At 39.6% G+C, this 27473-nt stretch overlaps 1 protein-coding gene across 4 annotated transcripts in view; it reads left to right on the top strand.

Moving 5' to 3' along the window:
• Positions 1-27473, top strand: part of BTBD7 (BTB domain containing 7) — an 81630-nt gene that overhangs the window by 38172 nt on the left and 15985 nt on the right. For 3 of the 4 annotated variants that reach the window (XR_004348139.1, XM_032620599.1, XM_032620608.1), the window contains exons 4-6: positions 21679-21887; positions 23819-23894; positions 27309-27469. Coding sequence is in view for 3 of the 4 variants with exons in the window: in XM_032620599.1 (XP_032476490.1) it covers positions 21679-21887; positions 23819-23894; positions 27309-27469 (446 nt within the window). In the remaining variant the exon portion in view is untranslated. Of the gene's footprint in view, positions 1-3689; positions 3735-21678; positions 21888-23818; positions 23895-27308; positions 27470-27473 lie in introns of those variants that run through there. The other variant, XM_032620621.1, reaches the window with a different exon arrangement.

Below are 27473 nucleotides of genomic sequence, written 5' to 3'. Positions count from 1 at the left end.
TCCCAGTGTAAAAACCTAAAAGGTTGGATACTTGCTTTTTCAGCCTTCTCTGTGTTTAGGGCTTCAGCACATGACCTAGGCTTTTTCAGTCTAGAGCTGATGGCACAGAGAATCGGGGACTGTAGAGAATTCTTTCTGGAAGCAGGGTAGGAGCAGCAACACCAACACCTAGTGGAAAAGGAGAGAAGTCAGTGACAGTGGTACCAGTGATGGCATTCACCGTCCGGGAGTGGTTTTGGCCAGGGTCCCAAGGCTGCACAAGGTACTCACTGGACTGTTTCTGTGGTGTAGTACTCACTTGAAGCCTTCCTTTGTTGTTTGTTTTCTGAGTCTGCTCTCCAACTTTCCCAGCAGCTCTGTACTGACAGTATCCTTTCAAATAAATTCCGTTTCTGCTTAAGCCAACTAGAGTTGTTTTCTGTGGTTGCAGCTTAGAAGCCTAGTTCATAACAGTACCTATATTAAAAAGACTAGTGTAGGGCTTCCCTGGTGGCGCAGTGGTTAAGAGTCCGCCTGCCGATGCAGGGGACACAGGTTCGTGCCCTGGTCTGGGAAGATCCCACATGCTGCGGAGCAGCTAGGCCCGTGAGCCATGGCCGCTGAGCCTGCGCGTCCGGAGCCTGTGCTCCGCAACGGGAGAGGCCACAACAGTGATAGGCCCACATACCGCAAAAAAAAAAAAAAAAAAAAAAAGACTAGTGTATAAAATTCCAAAATAGAAGACTAGGTTGGAAGAGCCTCAAAAGAAGGACCAGGTGTTTGATCACTGACTTTGCACAATGACCTTAGCATACGCTGTGTAAGCAGCTCTGAAAATGTGAGAACAGTGAGAATATACTATTGATTCATAATTTTTTTTTAGTAAAAATCCACTCTTTAGGAGAACTACAGGTTTTCTCATGAACTTTAACAACCCACAGGCCTACCGTAAGAACTTATGTTTCCATGTCATAAATACCATTGACCTCAGAACAAAATAGCCCAGAATTAACACCAACATCTACGTGCATATTCCAGTCCGGGACATTTTACAGTAATATGCTTTAAACAGATTTATTTTTTCATATTGATCAAAACTGTATTTTTCAATCTTTGGAATATGAAATTTATAACTTTAGTTCCAAAATAGCCTCTGAAATTCATTGTCCATATTTTTAGGCATAATACATGTGATTATATTTTATTGGATTAAAAATCTAACAGAGAAACAACTGAAAGCAATGACCTAATTTTTTCTCTTAGCAACTTGGTCAGATTCCAAGAGTGTGTGACTTGAAACGAATGCAAAATAGCAAAGACTAACTGTCCCCACTCTAATCCATTCCTCCCTCCTCCCATCCTCTCCATTGTCCCCATGTTGACACTCTTCCTTCTGTCTCGGTTTGGTTGAGCTGACAGTTCATTTTGCTTCTGTCTGTAGTTATTTCCTCTTCAGCAGATTAGTCTGGATATACTTCCTAGAGAACAATGGAACTAAGTTAAAGACCATTATCAGCAGATCAGAGTAGTAAATATAGGTTTCAGTTAAATATGTGACATAGATGAAGAATTAATCTCAGTTTCAGGAATGGCAGTTCAAAAGACTCAAGTTACACATCTCTAATCACAATAAAATTTAGCTTATAAAACTTACTCAAAATTGTAACATGTAATATTTAAAATATTTAATTGCACATTTTATTTTAGAACTTAAACCGTTTTTCATATAAACTATAAACTCTTCACCTCTGACCCTCTACTCACACTTTTCTTTGGTTTTGTAATATCTTTGACTTTGTTCACTAAATGTTCAAATCCCACCCTTGTCTTTAAGACCAAACTCACATGCTACTTCCCTTGTTTGGTCTTAGGCATTACAAATTAAAAGTATTTTCTGCTTCTTGCAAACTTCTAAAACACTTTGATTATTCTTTTAGGTTTTTACATCTTCTGACTTATTTTGAAATTAACCTATATAACTGTTTCATTTCCTCTACCAACTAGTATCAACTATATTCTCTAAAGATAAGATCAAAATCTGAGTCATCTTTGAATCACCCAGAAAACCTAGCACAGCGCTTTGCTCCTGGTAGACTCTCAGTTATATATTTTGAATTATGTTTAGAACCTATGAAAACTGAGTAACTTTTTCTTTTAAAAAGGGGGAGGGGTATAATAAATGTTTAACCTAGAAGTTGCAAATAAAATGAAAGCAGGGAGCCTCAATTGAGATAAATATGAAGTATTATTTATAAAAGTAAATTTAGATGTGGTCCAAATGATGTATAACTGTGTACTGTTAAATGCAGTTTTAAGTTAAATTTCAAGTAAAATAGTCTCATCAGCTCTTTACTTTGTTGGTCCATTGATATGAAATAGAATATCAATTGAATTTAGTTTATTCTTGGAAGCCAGTCAAGGCTATTAATCTTTTGAAGCCAAAAAAGTTTAATCTAAGTATAATCTTACCTTTTGTGCTAATTATAATTTAGATCAAAGAACTAATTATGTATCTAAAATCTCACTAATAAAAACATATTTACAGTAATAATGCAAATATAATTCAAAATGTTAAAGTAACTTGGAAATTCTTATTCTAAATTAGACATCTTTTTACTTCTTATTTATCCTGTTTTTTGTTTTGTTTTGTTTTGTTTTTGCGGTACGCGAAAAATGGCCCATAGAACTTTCCCTATGGTACGCAGGCCTCTCACTGTTGTGGCCTCTCCCGTTGCGGAGCACAGGCTCCAGACGTGCAGCCTTAGCGGCCGTGGCTCACGGGCCCAGCTGCTCCACGGCATGTGGGATCCTCCCGGACCGGGGCACGAACCCGTGTCCCCTGCATCAGCAGGCGGACTCTCAACCACTGCGCCACCAGGGAAGCCCTATCCTGTTTTGTTAAAGGAAAATAAAATTGTAAAGGAGTTGCCATTTTCTTGTCTATTGAAAGTAGAGTGTTTATTCACCCTTATTTTATATACTTAGAAGACAGTGTAAATATTATGGCTTGTTATATGACTTTCTGAATGTAAATGTAATATACACCAGGCACTTTGTAGTCATAGCAAGTGTTATTTTAAAATACATACAGTTTATTTGAAGTAAAGTCTATCAAATGTCTGCTCCTCTTTATTTAAAATTATGCGGAGTTTAATTAGAAGCCTTTTCTCAACACTAAGCGCAACCTTTTTTCTGTAATACTGAAATTCCAAGGATGCCACAGTGAAGGGAAATGAAATAGAGGAAGATTGGTTTGGTTTATTTCCCCCAACCCAAATTGTGTGTTTATTATAGTCAGTGTCTAAGCAATTGGATTTAATTTGAACTTTATAGATATTAATCAGATAGAAGATGAAATGCTATACTCAGGTCAGTATGGATATGAACACAAAACTTTGAACAACAGTACTACTTCTCTGAGATAAAGAGCTGAGCATTTATATTATTTAAAGAGTGTGTTGAATTCTGGCCACTTGGAGGTAGCAGATAGCATCTGCAGTGTATTCTGAAGCAGAGATACTTGATTTCAGGTTAACTTTTTTCTTTCTTTTTTTTTTTTTTTGCGGTACGCGGGCCTCTCACTGTTGTGGCCTCTCCCGTTGTGGAGCACAGGCTCCGGACGCGCAGGCTCAGTGGCCATGGCTCACGGGCCCAGCCGCTCTGCGGCATGTGGGATCTTCCCGGACCGGGGCCGAACCCACGTCCCCTGCATCGGCAGGCGGACTCTCAACCACTGCGCCACCAGGGAAGCCCAGGTTAACATTTTTTGAACACTGTTGCTATACAAGATGCAGTGCCAGGGAGAAGAGAATTAACAGTTTTCAAATGCTGCTGTGTACCTAGCAGGCACTTCAAATATGCTGATTCATGTCATCTCCCATTTGCTCAGAGAGGTTCAGAGATAAATAGCAGTGCCCAAATTTAATGGTATTTTATAAACAACATTAGATGATGTTAGATCTGTGTTCTAATCCTGCCTCTGCCACATACTAACCATATAAATTCTGTCTGGGTTCCTCAGCTTGAGCTCGTTTATTCCTCTTCATAGAGGTACAGGCACCAAGCACAGTGCCTGGCTCACAGTTGGGCTTTAACAAATGGTTTTAAAACTGGAATACATTAACTCTTAAGTAGACAATTTCTAAAGATAAGAATTGAGTTATTTTCCTTACACATAATTTGACAGTACACTTCCAAGTCTCCGAGGTCTAAAAAAATTACCAGATTCAGACTTCTTTTAAAAGCAATGATGCAAAAAAAAAAAAAAAAAGCAATGATGCAATTGCAAGAAACATCCAATGCTAGATGGCAAAACAGAGCCATTCCAAAAAATGGTCCATAGAACTTTCCCTATGGTGGTGGGCTATTTGGCGTATACTCCCATTTTGCTTTGATTCAGTTATAGTTCCCTTTTCTCTTAGAAACACTAAGAAAAACGGCCTAAATTGTGGCCTTTTCCTAAAGCCCCAACTTATTTTTATTTTTCTGACTCTGCCATCGTCAGATTTTGACCTTCCTCTTATACCTTCTATTGCCAAGGAGTGCAGAAACTAATGCAGTCTAAGATGCAGGTTATACCAGTACAAGGAAAATGGGATTGGGAGAGGTCATTACTAGTGAGTTAGGAGGGGAAATGACAGGAGGAAGAACCTCTGTATTATACAAATATCCTGGCTTTTCAAACTCAGCGTTGAGATACATAGTTGACGTTTCTGCCTTAAAATCAAATATTGCACTTAACTCCTAAAATATCCAGAGTAGAAGGACTCTGCCCAGATACAAGTATTCTGTCTACTTCTGGTTTTAAAAGTGGCTGCAGGAAACTATTCCAGGAATTAAGATAGATTAAATGTTTTAGCTATTACAGTGTGCAAAACATTGAGCTAAGCCCTTTTTGTGTAAGACCTCCCTTAATCTTTACAGTAGCTCATATGGTAGCTGCTGTCATCCTGCCTGTTTTAGAGATGAGATGAGTAACTTACATTGTTACTTTCCCAAGGCCACTTCTATTGATCAAAAGATGGACTTCAAAACAAGAATTTACCGACCACCAACTCTATATGCAGTAGCTAAGCTTCCTATATACTTTGGTTTTTTGGCCGCCCCAAGCAGCATGCCAGATCTTAGTTCCCCAACAAAGGATCAGATCCGTGCCCACTGCAGTAGAAGGGCAGAATCCTAACCACTGGACGGCCAGGGAATTCCCTATACTTCGTACTTTTAAAAAGTTTGTAGACAGTGTGTTTGGTAACATTCATAAGTAAACCATTCCTTGTAACAACTTTAAATTTGAATGAATTTATTTCAAAAGCAGTGTATGCTCATTGTTGAAAAAGGAAATCGTACAGAAACATAGCCTAAAGTGTATTTTCACCTATTACCACTCCTTTCCCCAAATCCTTATTGATGACATGATTTGAACAGTTTGAGTTTCCTTGCAAACCTTTGCATGTGTATGAGTGTGTGTGTGTATTTCACATGCATATCTTGTTCTGTTGTAATATAATAGTACCATACTATACATGTTATCCTGTGTCTCGCTTTTTACATACTTAATAAACTTTGGGAAAATTATGTCGTTACATAATAGTTACTTTATTTTAATAACTGTATTCTTGTTTGTTTCTAAAAATGTAAGGATGCCCTGGTTGGATATTCAGATAATAAAAATAATACAAAAGGTGTTGAAGAGCCTTCAGAATCACTACTCAGTGAAAAACACTTAACAAATAGTACCTTTTTATAAATATCTCCTGAAGACTGAATCTGAGTTTGGAGTGTTAATTTATGAGCCTGCTAAAACATTCAGTGAATATAAACTGACTAGAAAGTTCTTCCATCCAGCTGTTTTTTCATATATGTAGATGAAAAGGAGTATCAATTCCTATTATAAATTAACATGAGCTAGCCTCACTAAATATGTCTCCACGAAGGGGGTAGCTTTGATATATTAAAAGACTTTGAGCTCTGGTTTTGTTCTCTCCACTGAAACATGCCTCATACTTAGCACTGATGTGTCCATAAGACTTTGAATAAATGTTTTTACATGTCAAAGTACTTGAAGGTGAAATACCCACACATCTGAAAGTCATGCCAGAAAACTGAAAACACTATTTGCACAGTTACATGGCTTTGTTTTTAACCATGTTCCTCTTCAACCATAATAGACCCCTGAAGTGGGTTTGTTTTAATACTGAGTTTTCACTGTCAGTGTTCCTTCCTAATGAAGTTTACATTAAAGAACAATGCTGGAACTTCCCTGGTGGTCCCGTGGTTAAGACTCTGGGCTTCCACTGCAGGGGGTGAGGGTTCAATCCCTGGTCGGGGAACTAAGATCCCACATGCTGTGTGGCACGGCCAAAAAAAGAAAAAAAAACCAATGGTGAATTTTGGAACCTGATTCACTAAACTATTTCTAGAAAATACGTGGGCATCACCTTGGTTTTCTAAACCTTGATATCTGTCTGAGCTTGTATCTAATTATGAGAGGTTCAGAAATGTATGATTAAATAATTTCTTTGTTATTTTTATGCCTCATTGTAAATTCTAGATTGATAGTTTTTTGTTTATAAGTGTAAAGAAAAATATTAAGTATCTAAAGTCTTCAGTGGTGTGAACTCCCCCTCCTAACCTAGTTAAATGGAAGGTAGCAAGTACTAAGTCAAATAGTAGATAGATACAGTGTCGTAAATCTGTTCATCATGATAGGTCTGTAAACCTGAGAGAACAGCAGCTGCCTGAGTTTTCAAGCAAATAAAGGTAACAATGGGACATTATGGGGGGAGGGAGGAGTGTAACCTGTTGGTTCAAATGGATCCTTGGTATAGAATTAGCACTGTGACTCCTATACTTTATTCATTTAGCAAACACTTATTGACCTCCTACTGTACGCCAGACCCTGAGAGTAGAGAAATGAATAGGATAGTCCAGTGGTGAGTGCCAATAGGCAATTCCAGTGTCAGTGCCCTAATAGAGTAAAGCACTGAATGGTAGGGAGCACATAGGAAAAGGAGGAGCCTCAAACCTCTATATAGGGAGTTAGGGAAGGAGAGACAGGGAAGGAGGGACAGTACCAAGAAGAACTATACAAGAACTTTACAGGGAAGTGACCTGGAGAATGAAAGGAGTTAAGTAAATAAAGGTTGGAGATAAAGCACATATCAGGCAGAAGGAACTGCAGGTAGCAAGGCCTAGAGATAAATGAGAGCAAGGCACTTTTGGCTGGTGGGAAGGGGAGGGGTTGCAGAGATAAGAGAGGTATGGTATGGAGAAATGAGGCTATAGCAGCCGGCAGGGCTGTGTAATGAAGAACTTGGTATACCATGCTGAGACATTTGGCCTTATCCTGAGCCTGTGGCCTGATTAAATTTACATTTCTGAAGGCTCTCTTTGGTTGCAGCATGCAGAGACCACAAGAAATGTTCCAGAAATAGTGTTTTTATTTTAAATGCATACGTTCTTTAAGCAGGTAAAATCTATTAATTATGCATCAAAAAGTACTGATTCTTTTTAAAAAGTTCCTTACTCTATTCATTTATTTAGTAGAATTTTTTGAGCACCTATTTTTTTGCCAGACACTGTGTAAGCTCTTAGCTCACATTATCCTCTGTGGTAGGTATTATCTCCATCTTACAGATAAACTGAGGCTTGACAATACTGTCACCTGGGTTTACAACTAGAAAGTGTTAAGGCCTAAATTTGAATCCTGGTTTTTCCAACTCTAGAGCTACTCTTTCCCATTTGAGGGGGAGAGGGAATATGATCTCTGTAAGAAGAAATCATCTGTGAGGTACACTGTTTCAAAGGGAGAACACGATTATATTGAAGAGATAAAAACCAGTAGATATCAAAAAGTTTTCTGAAAGTCATAATTACATGGCTCTACCCCAAGAGCTTTGGACTTTTCCTTTATTATGATAATGGAATTAAGGATACTAGCTTACTGTTTTGTTACTAGTGGGAAAATGGTTTAAGAATAATAAACATGGTATAGGTATAAATGGGTATTTTTTGTTTTTAGATAAAGAGGCATACACTTCTGAGTTTTTCACGTAATAAGTACTAGGATTATTTTTATGTAGCATTTTAATAAATGATCTGTGAGAGAAAAGTGCACATTTAGGTTGTCACTGACCCTTTCTGTTCCCTTTATGATCTTTGACTTGCTCTGCTGTCTTAAGATTATGCTCCCTTCCTACCCTCTCCTACCCCCGCAAATGCTTTTGAATTAGAATGCGCCAGAATGGTGCGTGCCCTCTTCAAGGGAACTTAATTATAGTAATAGCTGCCATTTATTTAATGTTTATCGTATGTTTATGTGCTAGATGCTGTGTGTATATTTTCTTATTTAATCCTCAAAATAACCTGATGAGGGAGATTTTTAGGATTAGGAAACATTTTTCAGATGAGGAAACAGGCAAAATTTCATACATCACACAGCTAAAGGGAGTTGGGATTGGGTCTCGGATCAGTCCGACTCTAGTGGTGTATCTTGGCATCTCTCTTCCAGTAAGATGCCCGCACGTGAGAACGTGTGTTCAATTTCAAGGAGTTCAGGCATCCTGTAGGTCCCAGAATTAGATCCCCTCGCATTTTAGTTTAGCAGAGGCTTATATATAGTGTTGGTGTGCAGAGAACGGACATCCCCGTGAATGCTTCTCCCTTTCATTATGCTGTTCTCACCCCAAAAAACACTTAAGCACAAATATTAAAAATGTCATATTAGAAACGTTAATTTATAACAGACATTAAACAAATATAAATCTATATTCAACTAAGTATCTTAGGGATTCTTAGTCTTTTTTTTTTCCTTTCATGGTATAAAGAGAAATCTTCAGTCTTTTGTCAGTTGTCTGTGTGCTTTAGCCTCCTCCTTTAGTTACTAAAGTTGTTCTTTAGACATTTTCAGCTTCTTTCCCATCTTTGTTTTTCCCTTTCACACAGCTTGGCAGAGCTGTAAGAGTAAAGAATACAAGCACTCTTTGTACATTTTCACACACAAGTTACATGAATGTCAGTGATTGTGTCTTTCCCATCAGAAGGGAGTAATGTTCTCAAAGCAGCGAACCTTCTCCTTTCCTTCCCAATATTTGCTTGGATTTTGTGGTCGTTGATTGATTTTATATTGAGCATTGAGGGAAGGAACTCCTGGCACCTTCTATAGCCTGGTGTTTTTTGTTATTTTTTTTATTATTTGATTTTTTGAATAGATAATCATTCAACTGGAACAGAATTCAAAAGGTGCAAAAGGGTACTCAGTGAAAAGTCTCTTGCCCTCTCAACTTTTTGTCCCCCAGCCCCTCTGTTCCCCATCACAGAGGCAACCAGTATTATCAGTTTTTTGTATATCCATCCAGATAGACAATCCAGAGATTGTATTAGAACATAACTTTTTTTTTTTTTTTTTTTTTTTTTTTGTGGTATGCGGACCTCTCACTGTTGTGGCCTCTCCCGTTGCGGAGCACAGGCTCAGCGGCCATGGCTCACGGGCCCAGCCGCTCCGCAGCATGTGGGATCTTCCCGGACCGGGGCACGAACCCGTGTCCCCTGCATCGGCAGGCGGACTCTCAACCACTGTGCCACCAGGGAAGCCCCAGAACATAACTTTTAAAATATACTGAAAGGGAATTTTAAAAGATATTTGGAATGGATCTATAATACTAGTAATGCTTTCTGGCATTTAGCTATTACAAGAAAATCTTACAAGGCTGTTAAAAGGGGCAGAAGTTTGAAAGACATACTTCCACATAGATAAATATGTTACACTTAAGTCTCTGCCTGTATGTTAATGCCCCTCTACCCAACACGGACAACCAGGTTCTGAACATTAGCCAAAAGAGTATAAGAAATAAAACCCAGAAAAACTCAGTCTACTTTTTTTTTATAATGAAAATAGATTTTAACCCAGAGTTATTTTCCCCCCAGCTTTATTGAGCTATAATTGACATATAGCATTGTGTAAATTTAAGGTATACAATGCAATGATTTGATATATGTATACATTGCAAAATGTTTACCACAATAAGATTAGTTAGCATATTCTTTATCTCACATAATTAACATTTTGTTGTTGTTATGATGAGAACATTAAAGCTGTGCTCTCACAGCAACTTTCAAGTATACAGTACAATATTGTTAACTAATCTCCATGCTTTACATTAGATCTCTGGACCTTATTCATCTTATAACTGAAAGCTTGTACCCTTTGACCAACATCTTATTTTCCCTGCCTCTCAGCCTCTAGAAACCACCATTCTATTCTCTGTTTAATGAGTTTGATGTTTTTAGATTCCATGTATAAGTGATACCATATTTTTCTTTCTCTGACTTATTTCACTTAGCATAATCCTCTCAGGCTCCATCCATGTTGTTGCAAATGGCAGGATTTCTTTCATTTTATGGCTGAATACTAGATCTAGATTATAGATATAGATATCTCACATTTTCTCTATCCATTCATCTGTTGATAGACACTTATGTTGTTTCTATGTCTTGGATTGGCTATTGTGAATATTGATGTGATGAACATGGGAGTGCAGATATCTCTTCAAGATAGTGATTTCATATCTTCAGATATATATGCCCAGAAGTGGGATTGCTGGATCATATGATAGTTTTATTTATAATTTTGTGAGGAACCTCTCTACTGTTCTCTGTGGCTGTACCAATGCACATTCCCACCAGCAGTGCACAAGGGTTCCCTTTCTCTCCAACCTTGCCAGCATTTGTTGTCTCTTGTCTTTTTGATAATAGTCATTCTAACATGTGTGAAATGATGTCTCATTGTGGTTTTGATTTGCATTTCCCTGGTGGTTAATGATGTTCAGCACCTTTTCATGTACTTGTTGGCCATTTGTATGTCTTTGGAAAAGTGCCTGTTAAGTCCTTTGCCCAGTTTTTTACTCAGATTGCTTGCTGTTGAGTTGTATGAGTTCCTTATATATTTTGGATATTAGCCCCTTGTTATTTATGGCTTGCAAATATTTTCTCGCATTCCGTATGTTACCTTTTTATTTTGTCAATTGTTTCTTTTGCTATGCAGACACTTTTTAGTTTGTTATAGTCCCAGTTGTTGATTTTTGTTTTTGTTGCTTGTGCTTTTGGTGTCATATCCAAAAATACTTGCCGAGACTGATGTCAAGTAGCTTTTTCCCAGTGTTTTCTTCTAGGAGTTTTACAGTTTAAAGTCTTTAAGTCCTTAATCCATTTTAAGTTAATTTTTTGAGTGGTATTAGATAGGGGGTCCAGTTTCATTCTTTTGCATGTAGGTATCTAGTTTTCCCTTTACCATTTATTGAAGAGACTGTCCTTTCCCTCACTGAGTATTCTTGGCTTTCTTATCAGTCCTTCTTTTTTTTTTTTTGGCCAAACTATGATACACCTTTACCTAAAATATTGATTGCAGTTCTTACTGCTCTTCAGAAATGTAGTTACGTTAGACATGTTCTGAGAAAAGGCAGCTAAAGCAGATCAAAGAAATGAGTACTATGGCAGACTAAAATGATTAGGATTGTCTAGTATGTCAGAAAGGATATTGCTAAGATGCTTATAAACTTACTGTGGGGCTTCCCTGGTGGCGCAGTGGTTGAGAGTCCACCTGCCGATGCAGGGGACGCAGGTTCGTGCCCCCGTCCGGGAGGATCCCACGTGCTGTGGAGCGGCTGCGCCCATGAGCCATGGTCGCTGGGCCTGCGCGTCCGGAGCCTGTGCTCCGCAGCGGGAGAGACCACAACAGTGAGAAGCCCGCGTAACGCAAAAAAAAAAAACAAAAAAAAAAAACAAAAAAAAAAACTTACTGTGACCCCTAATGATCCTCACCTACAGGTATTCATACCATTATGCAACCCCCTCCCCTTAAGTGTGAGTGCGACATAAGACTTGTTTCTAACTAATACAGTATGGTAAAGATGATGGGATATCACTCCCATGGTTTCATTATATTATATAAGACTCCATCTTCATAGTAGACTTACACTAGAGACTTTTTACCTTGCCAGCTGTGAAGAAGTAAGCTACTATGTGGTGAGATGGCCTGTTGAGTGGGCTGCATGGCAAGTACTGCAAGCAGCCTCTTGGAGCTGAGTGTGAACCCCGCAGCTAATAGCCAGCAAGAAGCTAGGCCTTTAGTTATACGGCTGCAGGGAAATGATTTCTGCCAGCAACCCAAATGAGCTTGGAAGCAAATTCTTCCCCAGTTGAGCCTTCAGATGAGAATGTAAACCCAGTTGGCACCTTGACTGCAGCCTTAAGAAACCCTGACTAAGGACCCAGGTGACCCGTGCCCAGACTCCTGACGCACAGAAAATATGGGATGATATGTTTGTTGTTTTAACCCACTAAGTTTGTGATAATTTGTTACATAGCAATGGAAAACAAATACATTATTTAATCTTCTGATTTTCATAGGTTAGAATGGTTTAATATCAACAATCCCATGTGATTTAACTTAATTAGGGGAAATCAGTAATTTAAGTCTAATTTATCACAGAGCCTGCAAGGTGATAACCAGCCACACCTCTATAAAAGACTCAGTTCAGGAAAGATGGTGCTGTTAGCCACAGTCCCAGCTGCTACAATTGGCTGGAGGCTATAATTGATATTCTCATTGTAACTATATCACTCAGAGTTCAGTCAGGGAAGCTGAGCAACTCTGACTTTCGGGGTAGGGGAATTATTATAGGAATTGGGCCTTACACAATTGTGGGAGAAGCTGGGGAAGTGAGGGTCTGAAAGGGAGAGGAGTTAGACCCAAAGGAGTTAACAACCAGTCAACCTGGGAAGCCAAGGACATTGAGCCACTAAGGTGGAGCTGCAAAGGGGGAAGCACACCCCATAGTGGCTCCGTGGATCTGCAGCCAATCATCTGGTGGTTGCCTGGGGCTGGTGTTGTCACCAGGGCTGCAGTTGGGAGGGCGAGCTGGATGCAGAGCTGCAGAGAGCAAGGACAAGCTAGAATCCACGGGCACCTCTGTGTCTGCCTGTCACCACATCTAGCTACAGTGACTTTTTTTGTTGCTTGTTTTCGGGATTTTTGGTGGTTTTTTTCTGGGTTTTTTTTTTTTTTTTTTTTTTTTTTGGCTGCATTGGGTCTTCGTTGCCGCGCGCGGGCTTTCTCTAGCTGCAGCAAGCAGGGGCTACTCTTCGTTGCGGTGCACGGGCTTCTCATTGCAGTGGCTTCTCGTTGCAGAGCACGGACTGTAGGCACACGGGCTTCAGTAGTTGCGGCGCGTGGGCTCAGTAGTTGTCACACACGGGCTTAGTTGCTCCACGGCATGTGGGATCTTCCCAGACCAGGGTTTGAACCCATGTCCCCTGCATTGGCAGGCGGATTCTTAACCACTGCGCCACCAGGGAAGTCCCTACAGTGACTTCTAGAGAGTAATGGCTGCTGCTGCTGCTTCCTTTCAAATCACACATTTCTGTTTTGGCCAACTTTACCTTAGAAACAGACAGGGATGGAGATCGTGGAAAGGAGTTTTAGCTTAAGCAAGTTTAAACAGTACAGGTCAGCACAGTCTCCCTCTTCCATCACCCAACCTAGATTTTCTTCATGCTTTGCCAGCATTTCATCAGGTCTAGATAGCCTGCCAGGTGAGATGACCCAGACCTTCATCCCAGGAGTATCTGCAGTTGCCCAGCCCCCATTATCACTGAGCCAGGAAGCACCAAAAGGTACTGCAGTTGAGTCCCTCGGATTCTGGACGAACACCGTCCTGCTCCTTTTGCACTGCCCCAGACCTAGCCCCCTGGCACAGCACTCTCAGTATCCGCTCTCACAGTATTTATATCCAGGTCTTGTAATTCCTTGGGTGGGTGTGCTTTCTTCCCAGAACAGGAACTGTACCTTCTCTCTCAGAATGTGATTATGCTTGAACAGATCCTGATTATTGGTTTGGAGCTAGTGAGAGGAGGCAGGGGCAGATGTTGAAGAAGACAAACCCTGTCTTTTCGGGCACCTCCAGGGTCTTCTGGCAAGAGAACGCTACTGTCCTCTAGCAAGGAGTTGGGAGGCGCTGCTCCTCCCAGCGCGGAAAGTTCAAGTGAATCTTGGGGTTTAGCGTTCCTAGCTCATCCACCCAAATATCCCCCTTCCAGGTTTCTGTGTCCACCTGTTCCTATCAAGACCCAGATTTTGTCAGAGGTTTGCCAAGACTTTGCTCAAGTCTTCTTTGTAGTTCTGATATCCTTAAAAATTAAATCTTGAGCCTGAGTTTTGGCAGTCTTTTCTGCAGCTGCAGGAAATAAGGGTCTCTTTGAACACTGATCTAGAAGTTTCCTGATTTTGACAAAATTCTTAGACTTGAGGGGTGACTGTCATTTTCTTTTTTTCATGACTTTTCATCCAGCCACATCAGGTCCTTCGAATTACTAATGTTTCCATTCAAGTTCACTACTACCGAACTAAGACTTCACTTAGTGAAGAATCTTAGTATTGTCATGCTGCTACAGGCAGGGGTTATCACCACCCCACTTGTCATTAGGAATGGGGTCCTCTTCGCCATCTTACCAGTGAGTGATTTAGTTCCAGAATCTCACTCAGGAATCTTATTTCCTAGGGCCACTTATCTTACTGTCATAGTGTGGGTGTCTCCTCTCATTCCCCCATAACCTGTGCTGAAACAGCCTATAACAAAGGCTTGCTTGCAGGTACTTTATTTGGTAAGGCATCCCATGAACAAGAATGAGAATTAGAGGGATTGAAACAGGGGAGGAAGGAAAGCAGTGTAAGAGTGGGCCATTGTGTTGGTTACCACTGGAGGCTACTGGGCTTCAAGCCTGCTTCAAGCCAGGATCCTTGAGGAGTTTTGTAGAATCTTCTTCAGAATGGTCCTCCTGAAGGATAGCAGAGAGGAACGTTTATCCAGCCAGCTCCCAGATGTTGCAGAGTCCAAGGACTAGCAATGAAAAACACTAAGGCATAGATTGACTTGTCTTCTAACTCCCATGTCTCATGCTTATTCTCTGCCTTGGATCTGGAATTCTGGTTGCCTTTTTGAAATAGATGTGCAGGGATCATATGTTGATGGTGGTGTTTTAGAAAGCAAACCTTTCGGCTGCGTGATCATTATAGATTAGAATACTGAAGGGACAGAGATAGTGGGAAGCTTTTCTATAATTAATGTGGGAGGTACTGAGGATTTGAACCAAGGTGGTGTTAATGGGAATGGAAAACAAAGCTAATCAAAGAGCATTTTGAAGGAAGAATCAGTAAGAAACATTAACTAGTTTGTTTTGTGTGTGTGTGTGTGTGTGAAAGAGAGAGAGAAAGAGAGTTGGCACAGCTGATTTAAGATTTCTTGCCTAGAAAAAGGATAGTGTTCATGGACACACTGGCTCCCCAATATTATTTAACATAATCCTCAGAACTCTGATGGAATTATTTCATCCTGGATGTGAGGAAATGAGACTAACAGAGGGTGGTGTGCTTTGATCTAGTACAGGCTGATAGGTGAGAGCCAAGGGTTAGTGCTATAATTACCTGAATTCAAAGCCTTATATGCTCTTCCTGCTACTTCATGCTGCCCTCATTTCCCTCTTGTTTCATAATTCCTTTCCTTAGGATTTGGCATCAGTCATGTAGGGGTTAGTAGGAAAGAACTGAAACAACTTTTCTCTCAAGCCTATTTGCACTTGAAGTCTTCATTCTAACTCTGGTGCCACTGAAGAGTCACTATGCATGCTCTAAGGCCAGCCATCCTCTAACCTTATTATGTTGTTTTACGTTGCATGACAAGCCGTAATCTCCGTAATTCCTTTTCTTTCTTCCCCCTTATTTCTTTCTTCCGCTTACCACCTCAAACCCAATATGAAACTCTAAATTTGGAAGCAGCTTATACATTTCCTGTTGGATATGAGACAATGAAAAGGTTTCCCACTGATATTGGTGAAACATGTATGAGGGTATATACCTAGGAATAACGAAGAGTATGAGAGTGGCAGTAAAGACAGATGCTGACAGTGTATTATTCAGGAAATCTGTCAACGTTGAAGTGCATTTTAGTTATCAGAGGAGCACGAAGAGGAGAAAAACAAAAATGTTCATAATAAAAACAGAAAGTGGTCCTATTTAACATGCAGCAGTAACAATCATTTGTATTACTAAATGTCAAATTAATTCGTTTCACTTTGTATTTCTGCCTTGATCATTCATGTTATATAGCTCAAATATTTGGAGAGAGGCATTTTTGCCACCTTAAGTTAAAGATAAGAAAGAAGATATTCTGGTGAAAGAGAATAGAAGAAAGGATATAAAAAGTTGGAGATGGATCTGTAAAATGGGGTTATCACACAAGCAAAAAGAATTGTAAATTGCAAAAAGACAGACTTCATACTGTCTGCCAGCCTCACAACAGCATTGTTGGAAATCTGCTACCTGAGCAAAATACATGGGCATCTTTGAGCCATTACATGGCTAGGCTACAGATGAGTTTTTCTGTTACAAGGAAATCATTAAAAGCTTTGATTCATCCAAAAATGTGTATGGTTTATTAGTCATTGCTGTGTAACAACCACCAGAGAATCTCAGTGGCATTTAATAAAAAACATGTATTTCTCACAAATTTCCAGGTCAGTTGAAATCCCAAATTTAAATTTGCAGCACTGGAGTCACTCTGATTGCCACCATGGTTGAGTAGGGCCGGTGGCTGTGTTCCCACTGCTGCTCATTTTCCTCCTGGGACCAACAAACTAGCCACAGTATGTGCTTCCCATGGCAGTGGCAGAAGCTGAGAGGGCAAGTCTAGTTCCCAAAAGTACTTCTGAAGCCTTTTGTCACATCACATTCACTAACATTTAATTGGCCAAAGCAGATCTTATGGCCAATTCCAAAGTCTTGGGGCAGCGAAATACACTCTGCCCGTGGAGGTGGTGGGGTAGGGGGATCAGAAGGCTGGTAGTAGTGGATATGTCTAAACAGTAATCTAGCACATGTGGATAGTAGTCTAATAAGCTCTAAAGTTCTAGTTTAAAAAGATAAAGTAGTCATTCTGACTGTGTCATTTAGTTGTCTTTAAAGGAATATATGTACTGTTTAGTCTGTAGTTAGGAAATGGAGTCAGTAAGCTCTGTAGGGAAAAAAAGAGAGCGCGTGCCCTCTCTTATGTTTGTTTTTAATTAATTATTTACCAGGTGTCAGGTAGATAGATAGAATCAGAGGTAAGATGGGGCCACTACTGGAACTTCCCTGGTGGTGCAGTGGTTAAGAATCCGCCTGCCAATGCAGGGGGCACGGGTTTGAGCCCTGGTCCGGGAAGATCCCACATGCCACGGAGCAACTAAGCCCCGTGCGCCACAACTACTGAGCCTGCGTGCCACAATTACCGAAGGCTGCACACCTAGAGCCCGTGCTCTGCAGCAAGAGAAGCCACCACAGTGAGAAACCCACGCACCTCAATGAAGAGTAGCCTCCTCTCACTGCAACTAGAGAAAGCCCGCACACAGCAATGAAGACCCAACGCAGCCAAAAATAAATAAATAAATAAATTTATTAAAAAAAAAAAAAAAAAAAGATGGGGCCACTACACCAAAGGAGCGCTCAGTCTGATAGAGAATTCAGACAAATATATCAGAAAGATAAACTAGTATGAGAGTTTAATGCTATTACAGAGAGAAACACAGGGCACCATGGAAACTTTTAGGTAAGAGGAACACCTGACTTTTGACTTAGGCTTTGGGGAGCAGGTTCAAGATAGGCTTTTGAAAGAGGCAATATCTAAGCTGAGTCTAAAAGATGTGGAGGAGTTACGAAGGAAAATTAAGAGCATTTCAGAAAAATGGAGCAACATATGTAAAGGCCTAGAGGTGAGAGAGTTCGGTGGAATTCTAGGAAATTGTAAGTAATGCAGTATGACTAGAGTGCAGGATATGAGCCGAGTAGGGGCTGGAGAAGTTGGCAGAGGCCAGATCACCCAAAAAACTGCAGTTTGGATTTTATCTTGAAGTCAGGCTACTGAATAATTTGTTACATATATAACAAAGTTGTGTGTGTGTGTGTATATGTGTGTGTATATATATGTGGGTGTATATATATATGGGGAGGGCAGTGCTAGAGGAGGGAGGAGGAAGGGCTAGATTTCCCAGAGGAAACGAAGTGACTTTTGGATTAAAGATGTCTGCAGAATATCCATGTGAACTCTGGGAAGTTAAGGAATGAGTATGGGAAGTTTAAGAAATGAGTCTGGATGTCAGGAGAGAGCTCTAGGTTGGACCTTGAAAGACATAAGGATACAATGGGAGTTAAGGCCATGGGGACAGGTGACATTACCCAGGAAATTGTGCAGTAGAAAGAGCTTTGTAATTATAGCACTTGGCAAGTAGGTACTCCAGAATGTTCGAATGAAGGAAGAATATCATCAAGGATACGGTCTCATTTAAATCTCATATCATAACCCTGAGTTAGGAATATAATCCCAGTTTTACAGATGAAAACATTTCAGGCTCAGGGAGGGTAAGTGATTTGCCCAAAGTGACTTTTCTGCTAAATGGTCAAGCTGGCATTTCAAGTCAATTTGATTTCAAAGTCCATTTTTCCTGTCATGTCTAGCTTCTTTGTAAACCTCAGAAGTTTAAATATATGATGTTATCTTTAATTCCCTTTCTTCCCTCTGCCAATATCCTGGTTTTAGTAGGATTGTGACACATTCTTTTAAAAGCCACATTTTCTCTAATTTGCCTGGCTTTGTCCCCAAACATGTCTACCGGATTGCCTTTCCTGTCATGTTGACTCATACTACTTGACTCCATTTCAATGCCCGCTTTGAAACAGCAGACTGACAGGAGTCCTCCACTGGCTGCTGCGCGAGGCCTGTCCTCAGCTTGGCATTCAAGGCTTACAGTAAAATCTTGAGAACTGTTCAGAACTTTTCCATATTTCCCACTTCTCATCAGCACATATTCATGCCTTTGGTGTTGTTTACATGCAGATTTCATTTATAAGGATCTCATTTTAATGTTTAGATTAAATAAATTTATCTTTAATCTTTAGATTTAATTACTCTTATGCTTACTCTGTTATTTCTAAAAACGATTTTATCTTTGTGGCAGAAAAAGCTTGGCTGTCTTCCTACCTTAGTTCCATACCCAGTGTAAGGGTTCTTGGTACTCTACTCCTAATGCGACAAGCTAGCCTCTGCTCCTGCCTTTTTCTAGAGGGATCCTTTTGTTGAGGGGAGGTAAGGAGAGCAGTTCTAATTGTTAGAAATTTCCTAATAATGAGTCAAAATCTCTCTTCTTTTACCATCAAGTGTTTCCCAGGACTTGCCCTTGCAGCCACAGAGAATGGGTCATTTCTTTTCTGCCTCATGAGGTTCCATCAGACATTGAAAGATAGCTCTTATGTCTCTCCTCAGGTTTCTCTTACATAAATCAATAATAATCTTGTTTGTTCAGAGCTTTTCTTCAGTAACAGGTCTCAAACTCTCCACTGTACTTACACCCTCCTCTGAGAATTCTGGAGTTTTGTCATTGCCCGTCTAAACACAGGGCTCAGAACAGAGCACAGCACCCCACAGGAGAGCAGTGCAACAGTATTCCTTTGATTATGACTCTATGCTTGTATCTTAAAAGCCTGAGATTGCTTTAGTTTTATAGCAGCCATGTCACATTTTGCATTTGTTCAGTTAACGTACCCAGATATTATCTTTAAATAAGGGGTTATAGTTAAGCTAGCTCGCCCCTATCTTTTACTGTGCCGTTGCTTTTCTTTAATCTAAATATAGAACTTTCTGATTTTTTTAGTTAGATTTCATCTTCATTTCGATCCATCTTTTTAGCTAATTATGATCATTTTATCCAGTGTATTTTTAACTGCGTTTCCCAGCTTTAGGTCATCTCAAGACTTTGAAGCATACTTTCCACAACTTAATTCAAATTCCTTTTTTTTTTTTTAACATCTTTATTGGAGTATAATTGCTTTACAATGGTGTGTTAGTTTCTGCTGTGTAACAAAGTGAATCACTTATACATATACATATGTTCCCATATCTCGTCCCTCTTGCGTCTCCCTCCCTCCCACCCTCCCTATCCCACCCCTCTAGGTGGTCCCAAAGCACCGAGCTGATCTCCCTGTGCTATGCAGCTGCTTCCCACTGGCTATCTAGTTTACGTTTGGTAGTGTATATATGTCCATGCCACTCTCTCACTTTGTCACAGCTTACCCTTCCCCCTCCCAATATCCTCAAGTCCATTCTCTAGTAGGTCTGTGTCTTTATTCCCGTCTTACCCCTAGGTTCTTCATGACATTTTTTTTTTCTTAGATTCCATATATATGTGTCAGAAAGAGAAAGTCAAATTCTTGATTAACATCGGAAAGACAGAGACTCTCCACTCCATCCCCGGAGTTAATCAGTGCTACTTGCAAATGGTTCTGTTAGCCACTGTTCTGTCATCCCTCCATATCTTTCTGTCTTATCTTCAAAGATCTCATTTGTACATTCAGCAAATTTTTATTTAATGCCTACCATGTGGTAGAAGGTGCTAGAGATACAGTGAAGACAGCGGCCCCCGTCTTCTGTAGCTAACAGTCTAGCGACATCATGAAGTGTTTTGTTAAATGCTTTGCAGAAATCGGGTTATACAGTTCTCTATGATATTCTGCTTATCTGGTACCATATCAGAAAAGGGGAGGAAGCATTACTTTTTACAGACTCGCTATTGGTTCCTAATGATCTTATATCACCTGAAAATGGGAGTTGTTATCTTTCTCTTTTCACTTTTCATAGGTTCGCAAGAACTTTGAGCTTTGGAAGTCTCCAGAGTTCACTGCTGCCCTTTCTGTCTTTTGCTACTCTATCTTTTAAACCTCTGGGCTCATTAGAGAGCAGCCTGTTTAGCCACATTTTTGTTGTTGTTGGTGGTGTTTAAATAACCCCCCCATTATTGGGGTTCTTTTTTTATTTTATAGTAAACTTAGTTGTGAAGAATTTCTGTCCAACTTTAGCCATTTTCCCTTACACAGTCTTTGTCACTGTAATTTGACTTACATTTTATCTTTGTATTTTGAAATTATCTTTCCTAAGGAAAATAGATGACTATCCTCAGATTTTCTTCTTCTCTTCTTTGAGCTTTTAAGGTGCCATAGTCACTTTCTCCAGGATCCTGGTCCTTTTCACTTAAACCACATATTTCTTTTTAGTTCACCAGATGAACAAAAAACTGCAGTATTTTATCTGTATTCTGAGGGATTAAGCTATCGTCGATGCGAAGTGTTGGTTTTTTATTAGAATAATACAAAAAACAGATGTCCTCATAGTTCCTAGAGATAGCCCACCTGTCTTACCCCCAAGGGTGGATTCTCTTATCAGTCAGGTGTCATCCAAGCCTTCCTCTTGCCAGTTCCCAAAACTGTACCATTTCTACCTATTCTTCTTTCTTTCCCCTTTGGTCCAGTGCCCTCCACTATAATGTCTTACACAAATTGTTGAGTTGCACATAGATGTTTATTTTCTTAAACAATTATGAGGGTTCCTTGCCTTTTTCTATGGATCTGTCTTTATGGAACAGCAGATTTCCTATAGATGTCATAATCTATTATAGTTACCAATTGTTACCCCATCCCACCAAGTCTTGGTGATTACCATGAGATTTTATTTATCTCCTTGTTCTTTTTTACCATTGATACTTTTAAGGTTGGTGTCTAACACACTGATGTTCAATAAGTAATATTTATGATTAATCTCAAGAAGTATTTGCCTTCTCTTTTAGGCTGTGAGGATATCATTGCTGAAAGCATCTCATTAGATACCTTAATTGCCATCCTCAAGTGGAGCTCTCATCCATATGGCTCTAAATGGGTACACCGACAAGCTTTACATTTCCTCTGTGAGGAATTTTCCCAGGTCATGACTTCGGATGTTTTTTATGAACTCAGCAAAGACCATCTGCTTACGGCTATCCAGTCTGACTACCTACAGGTAATCATTTATACACCTCTCAAATTCATTGTCATTCATAGGTGCACCAAGAAACCCATCTGTACTCTGTTACTCTCCCATCTAGGGAGATCAGCCCACCCAGGAATACCCTCTTCATATTTGTGCAGCCACAACCTTCTAGCTCTCTGGCCCTTTGTGCACTCTGCCGCCATGATTCAGCATTGTGAACCGGCCCAGGTCCTAACCAACCACGCCAAAGGGGTGTGACAGTAGGCAAAAGGCAAGGTCAGAAGCATATCCCAATGGTGATTCTCTTGGCTTCTGTTAATAATAGATTCACTGTAACGGTTTCGTTTATTTGGTGAAGTATCAGAAGATAGTTAGTTAGTTTAAGCAGCACAAAGTAAGAATAATATTCAATTTCTGACCTACTCAGATGCTTATAAAAACTCAATGTGTGTGTCCTGCTAAAGTATAGTAATGTTTTCAACTACTTATTTTTAGTCAGAAGTACTTTTAAGCAAATTCTTGTGCCCTTGACTTATATGTCCTTCATAATTAGGTAATTTAAACTAACAATAGATTTAAAATATTGTAAAAAAATACTTTCAGGTAGAATATGTTCAAGCTTTTTTTTTTTCTTTTTTTCTCCTTTTGCATTGGCTGTATGAATTTTATGCTAGAAACTGTACAACAGTTTTAATGTTATGAAGTCATAAACTCATTGAGCCATTTCCTGTTTCTTTGTATTTGTACCAGAAAAATTATGAAATGCTTCCATCTCAGTCAGAAATGAAGATTTAAAAAATCCATTTAGCATCTGTGTTTTTCCTTCATATATTGCTTTGATTGCAGTACAAATGTTGTCATAATTGCTTTTGATTTATTTAGTATCTGTGTTCATTAACCTTATTTCACTGTCCTGATGCAGACATTATGGGAGTTAGGATTTGTCAGTTCTCTCAATTATTGTTTTTAGAAGCTTTGCATTTCTTCATAGAAAGTAAAAACCTTGGACAGCAGCCTAGATTTTGCCCTCAGATTTTAAATAAAGTACAAAAGAGGGGCTCCCCTCGTGGCACAGTGCATAAGAATCAGCCTGCCAATGCAGGGGACACAGGTTCAAGCCCTGGTCTGGGAACATCCCACATGCTGCGGAACAACTGAGCCTGTGCGCCACAGCTACTGAGCCTGCACTCTAGAGCCCTCAAGCCACAACTACTGAGCCTGTGCTCTAGAGCCCACGAGCCACAACTACTGAGCCCACGTGCCACAACTATGGAGCCTGCGCGCCTAGAGCCCATGCTCCGCAACAAGAGAAACCACTGCAATGAGAAGCCCGCGCACTGAAATGAAGAGTAACCCCCACTCGCTGCAACTAGAGAAAGCCCGCACACAGTAACGGAGGCCCAACACAGCCAAAAAAAAAAAAGTACAAAAGAATGAGGGGCACATTGCCATTTCACAGACAGTGCTTGAAGGGTCCTTCGCCATTCAGTAGCATACTTTGTGGAGATTGTAGTGTCTTCTGCCAAAACAAGTTGCCATACTTGTTTTTTTCTGCTCCTGCAGGAGATAGCGGTCACACTGTATCCTTACACTTTTACTTTCATCTGTTTATCTCCATATTGTCCCAAAAAGAATTTAAGCCAGCTGTATCGAAGCCATATAGTAAGGTAAATTTAAAACGGGAAGAAAACAGGATAAAGAAAAAATAACGATGGAAATAAGAATAAAAATTTAATTAGAGCCAAGAGTGAGGTTACTGGACAAAACACATGTCATTCGGTCTTGTGTATTTGCTGCTGATACACCACAGGTTTAGCTCAGACATTGGAAACAGCCAGTGTAAAGAGTGAAGCGTGACAAGTTGCATGTTGTATTTACTTTATGACCTAGGAAGAGTCATTAATGAGATTAACCATCTATCTGATTGCACTAAAATAAATGTAAACCGTTTTTTATTATAGGCAAGTGAACAAGATATCCTTAAATATCTGATTAAATGGGGTGAGCATCAGTTAATGAAGAGAATAGCGGACAGAGGTAAGCTCAGAAAACTAGCTTGCAACTGTAAGCTTTTCCTGGAAGTTAGTGAAGTGCGTGCCACACATCAGTCTTTTGACAGCTGCCACTGTTGCCTGGTGAAAACAAATTTTTACAATCAGTAGAATCCTTTAGTGGAAAGGGTATACTTTTATTAGAAATAAATATACCAGAAAATTTAATTTTGCAACTTTAAAGCGATACTCTTAATGTTATCTTTCTATGTGTTTAATAATATATGTTGACTGATTTATGAAAGTATTAGAGTGAAATTTTTCATTTAATTAAAGTGTTACAAAAGCATGTCGATGAAAATGTTCTAGAATTAGATAGTGGTGATAGGTGCACAACATTCTAAAGGTACTAAAAGTCCCACTAAGTTGTACACTTTAAGATGGTTAAAATGATGTGTTTTATGTTATGTGAATTTTACCTCAAGGAAAAAATATATATATGACTACCCAAAGAGAGTATATTTGTTGTTTATTTTAAATTTTTGTGGAAGGTAAAGGAGAAATAATCCTTTTGAATGGCCTCCAGCTGGAGATACTGCAGAAGAGATAGAAGCATCATATGTAGCTTATGATTTTAACTAAACTTTGGAAGCTTATGATTCTATAGCAGTCTTATATTTATAGCTAGGGTTAGCCCACCCACCTGTGCTCCTTCTTTCATAGAATATTGTGTTCCTCTAGGTAGTGAACTCAAATCAAAATATTAGAAAAATTAAATGCAGGTTTCCCTTTCCTGTCATTTTCAACAGCTTTATGTAAATATAATTTACATACCATAAAGTTCACCTTTTTAAAGTGGTCAAGTCAGTGTTTTTTAGTACACTTACAGAGTTGTTCTGCCCACATTTTAAAATATATTTTAAAAAATCAAGCTAAGGCTTCCCTGGTGGCGCAGTGGTTGAGAGACCGCCTGCCGATGCAGGGGACACGGGTTTGTGCCCCGGTCCGGGAAGCCCCGGTCCGGGAAGATCCCACGTGCCGTGGAGCGGCTGGGCCCATGAGCCATGGCCGCTGAGCCTGCGCGTCCGGAGCCTGTGCTCCGCAACGGGAGAGGCCACAATAGTGAGAGGCCCGCGTACCACAAAAAAAAAAAAATCAAGCTAAACCTGCCTTCAAATCTTTTTATAGTGTCCCTTTAATATACTACCACCTAAGCACTAGGGAACAAAAGCAGTCCTCCTATCTTATTTTTCCTAATTTATCTTTTGCTAAAAGCCTTTAGCAATTTCAGATTTGAAATTTTTTAAATACAAAAACCACTACTATTAATTTGGGACATTTTTGAAATGCCATTATACAGTCTATCCTTATTTGCAGAGTCTATATTTTCACATTCACCTACTTGCTAAAATTTGTGATCCCCAAATCAGTACTCATGACACTAGCATGTTCCCTTGCAGAGATGTGCAGAGTGACACAAAATTTGAGTCATACGTTTCCAGCTTAAGGTAGAACAGAGTGACACTCTGCCATCTTATTTCAGCTCTCAAAGCAGTGTCCTTTTCACAATCTTTTTAGTGCCGTGTTTTTCACATCTTTATGGGTTTTTCTGGTGATCCCACAGTCTAAAATGGCCTCCTAGTGTAATGCTTAGTACTGTTTAGTGTTCCGAAGTCCAAGAGTGCTGTGATGTGCCTTATGGAGAAAATATATGTGTTGATAAGCATAGTTCAGGCATGAGTTACAGTGCTGTTGGCTGTGAGTTCATTGTTAATGAATCAACAATATGTACTAATAAGGTGTCTTTAAACAGAAACACACATAAAACAAGGTTATGTCTTGATTGGTTAACAAAACTAATGTGACCAGACACTCACAGGGACCTAACCCTGTGTTTCCCTAAGGAGCAGTGGTTCAGTGTTCACTAACTGTAGTGGCTTTAGAGAACAAAACCACCCCAGATAACAAGAGTTGATTGTATATAATGCTACATAATCATCATAGGCTTGTTCGTTGATGTAAGGCTGGTAATGATGAAATGTCATATTTATTTTGAGCAGATAATGAACATCCTTGATAAAATTTCCCTTAAAAAACAGTGGTTTTGGGCCTCCCTGGTGGCGCAGTGGTTGAGAGTCCGCCTGCCGATGCAGGGGATACGGGTTCGTGCCCCGGTCCGGGAAGATCCCACATGCCGCGGAGCGGCTGGGCCCGTGAGCCATGGCCGCTGAGCCTGCGCATCCGGAGCCTGCGCGTCCGGAGCCTGTGCTTGGAAGGCTCTTTCACAGGGATGAGGAGGACGCGGCACCAACCAGGGTGCCCTTTGTTTCAGTCCCCTTCATACATAAGGTTTCTGCCCTTACGTGTTACATATTTGGGAATTTCTTGTAATGTTTCATTTGAAACCAGGACACCACTACTTTGAGAAAAAATTTCTTTTGAAAAGCAGTGTCTTTTACAAGTACTGAAGCCAAAGCATAGCAAGACAAGAGAAAAAAAAAAACCCTGTTTCACACACGTGCAATAATTTTACTTTGAATGACTCCAAAAATATCTTACCCTCTCAAAAAACAATATCTCTTTATCTAGCACGTGATTTAAGGGAAATACCAGTTTGCCTGTAGTGTTTGCAAAAAATCCAGCATTTATTTTTGTGAATGATAAAGATCTTATTTTTTTAAGGAAGAAAAATATACAGCCCCCTGGTTTAAAGATATGATTAAAAATTCCCCAAATATGAAATTTCCTTCCCACCTCAATATCAAAAGCATATATATACACTTCAGATTTTCCCCTTTCACTAATACTAAATGAAGAAAACATTTTATTCTCTGCTCTGGACAGTGGTATTACACATCAGATGTTAAAAGGTTCACTTTTATGCATTAACATTCCCATATTACGAAAATTTAGGAGGCTCATAAAATTCTTAAAGTCAAATAGAGTGTACATTAGGTTTTGCTGCTTTAAGATACCAGGTGATATAATTTTAGTATCTCGTTAAATTGCTGTTAAACATACATAGTAACCTAATGAGCATGCTGATAACCTACAGTGATCAGAAATAACATTTGGCCTGCATTGCCCTTATTGTACTTTTTAAAAAACTGGTCACCAAAGTGAGAAACCTTAAGAAAAAGACCTTGGTCAAACTAGATTTTAATAGATTGTCTTTTTTTCTCCTTGGAGTTAGTATATGGAAAAGAATTCTGTATTCTTTAATGCAGAACAATCATAAAGAATGTTACTGTACTGTTGACACCATGCTTTTTTCTTTGTCTGAGAGTATCGCTATTATGAAAACTTCTTAAGACATAAAAATAATTTACTTATAACGCTTTTTAAAGCAGATATACTTAATGTAAAGAGTGTTACTGAAAGTGTACCAGAGAAGAAAGCAAGCCTTTCTCTGAAAATCTGGATTTGGTTGGAGACTCCTCATTTTCTTTCTCTGTCATAGAGCCAAACTTACTGAGTGGCACTGCTCATAGTGTGAACAAGAGAGGTGTCAAAAGACGAGACCTGGACATCGAAGAGCTTAGAGAGATCCTTTCTTCTCTCTTACCTTTTGTGCGAATTGAACATATTTTACCTATAAACAGTGAAGTCCTAAGTGATGCAGTAA

Source organism: Phocoena sinus, chromosome 2, assembly GCF_008692025.1.
Source record: "Phocoena sinus isolate mPhoSin1 chromosome 2, mPhoSin1.pri, whole genome shotgun sequence".
Classification (NCBI taxonomy): Eukaryota; Metazoa; Chordata; class Mammalia; order Artiodactyla; family Phocoenidae; genus Phocoena; species Phocoena sinus.
Note: the sequence above shows the minus strand (reverse complement) of the source record. Positions and strands in the feature narration are given on the sequence as shown.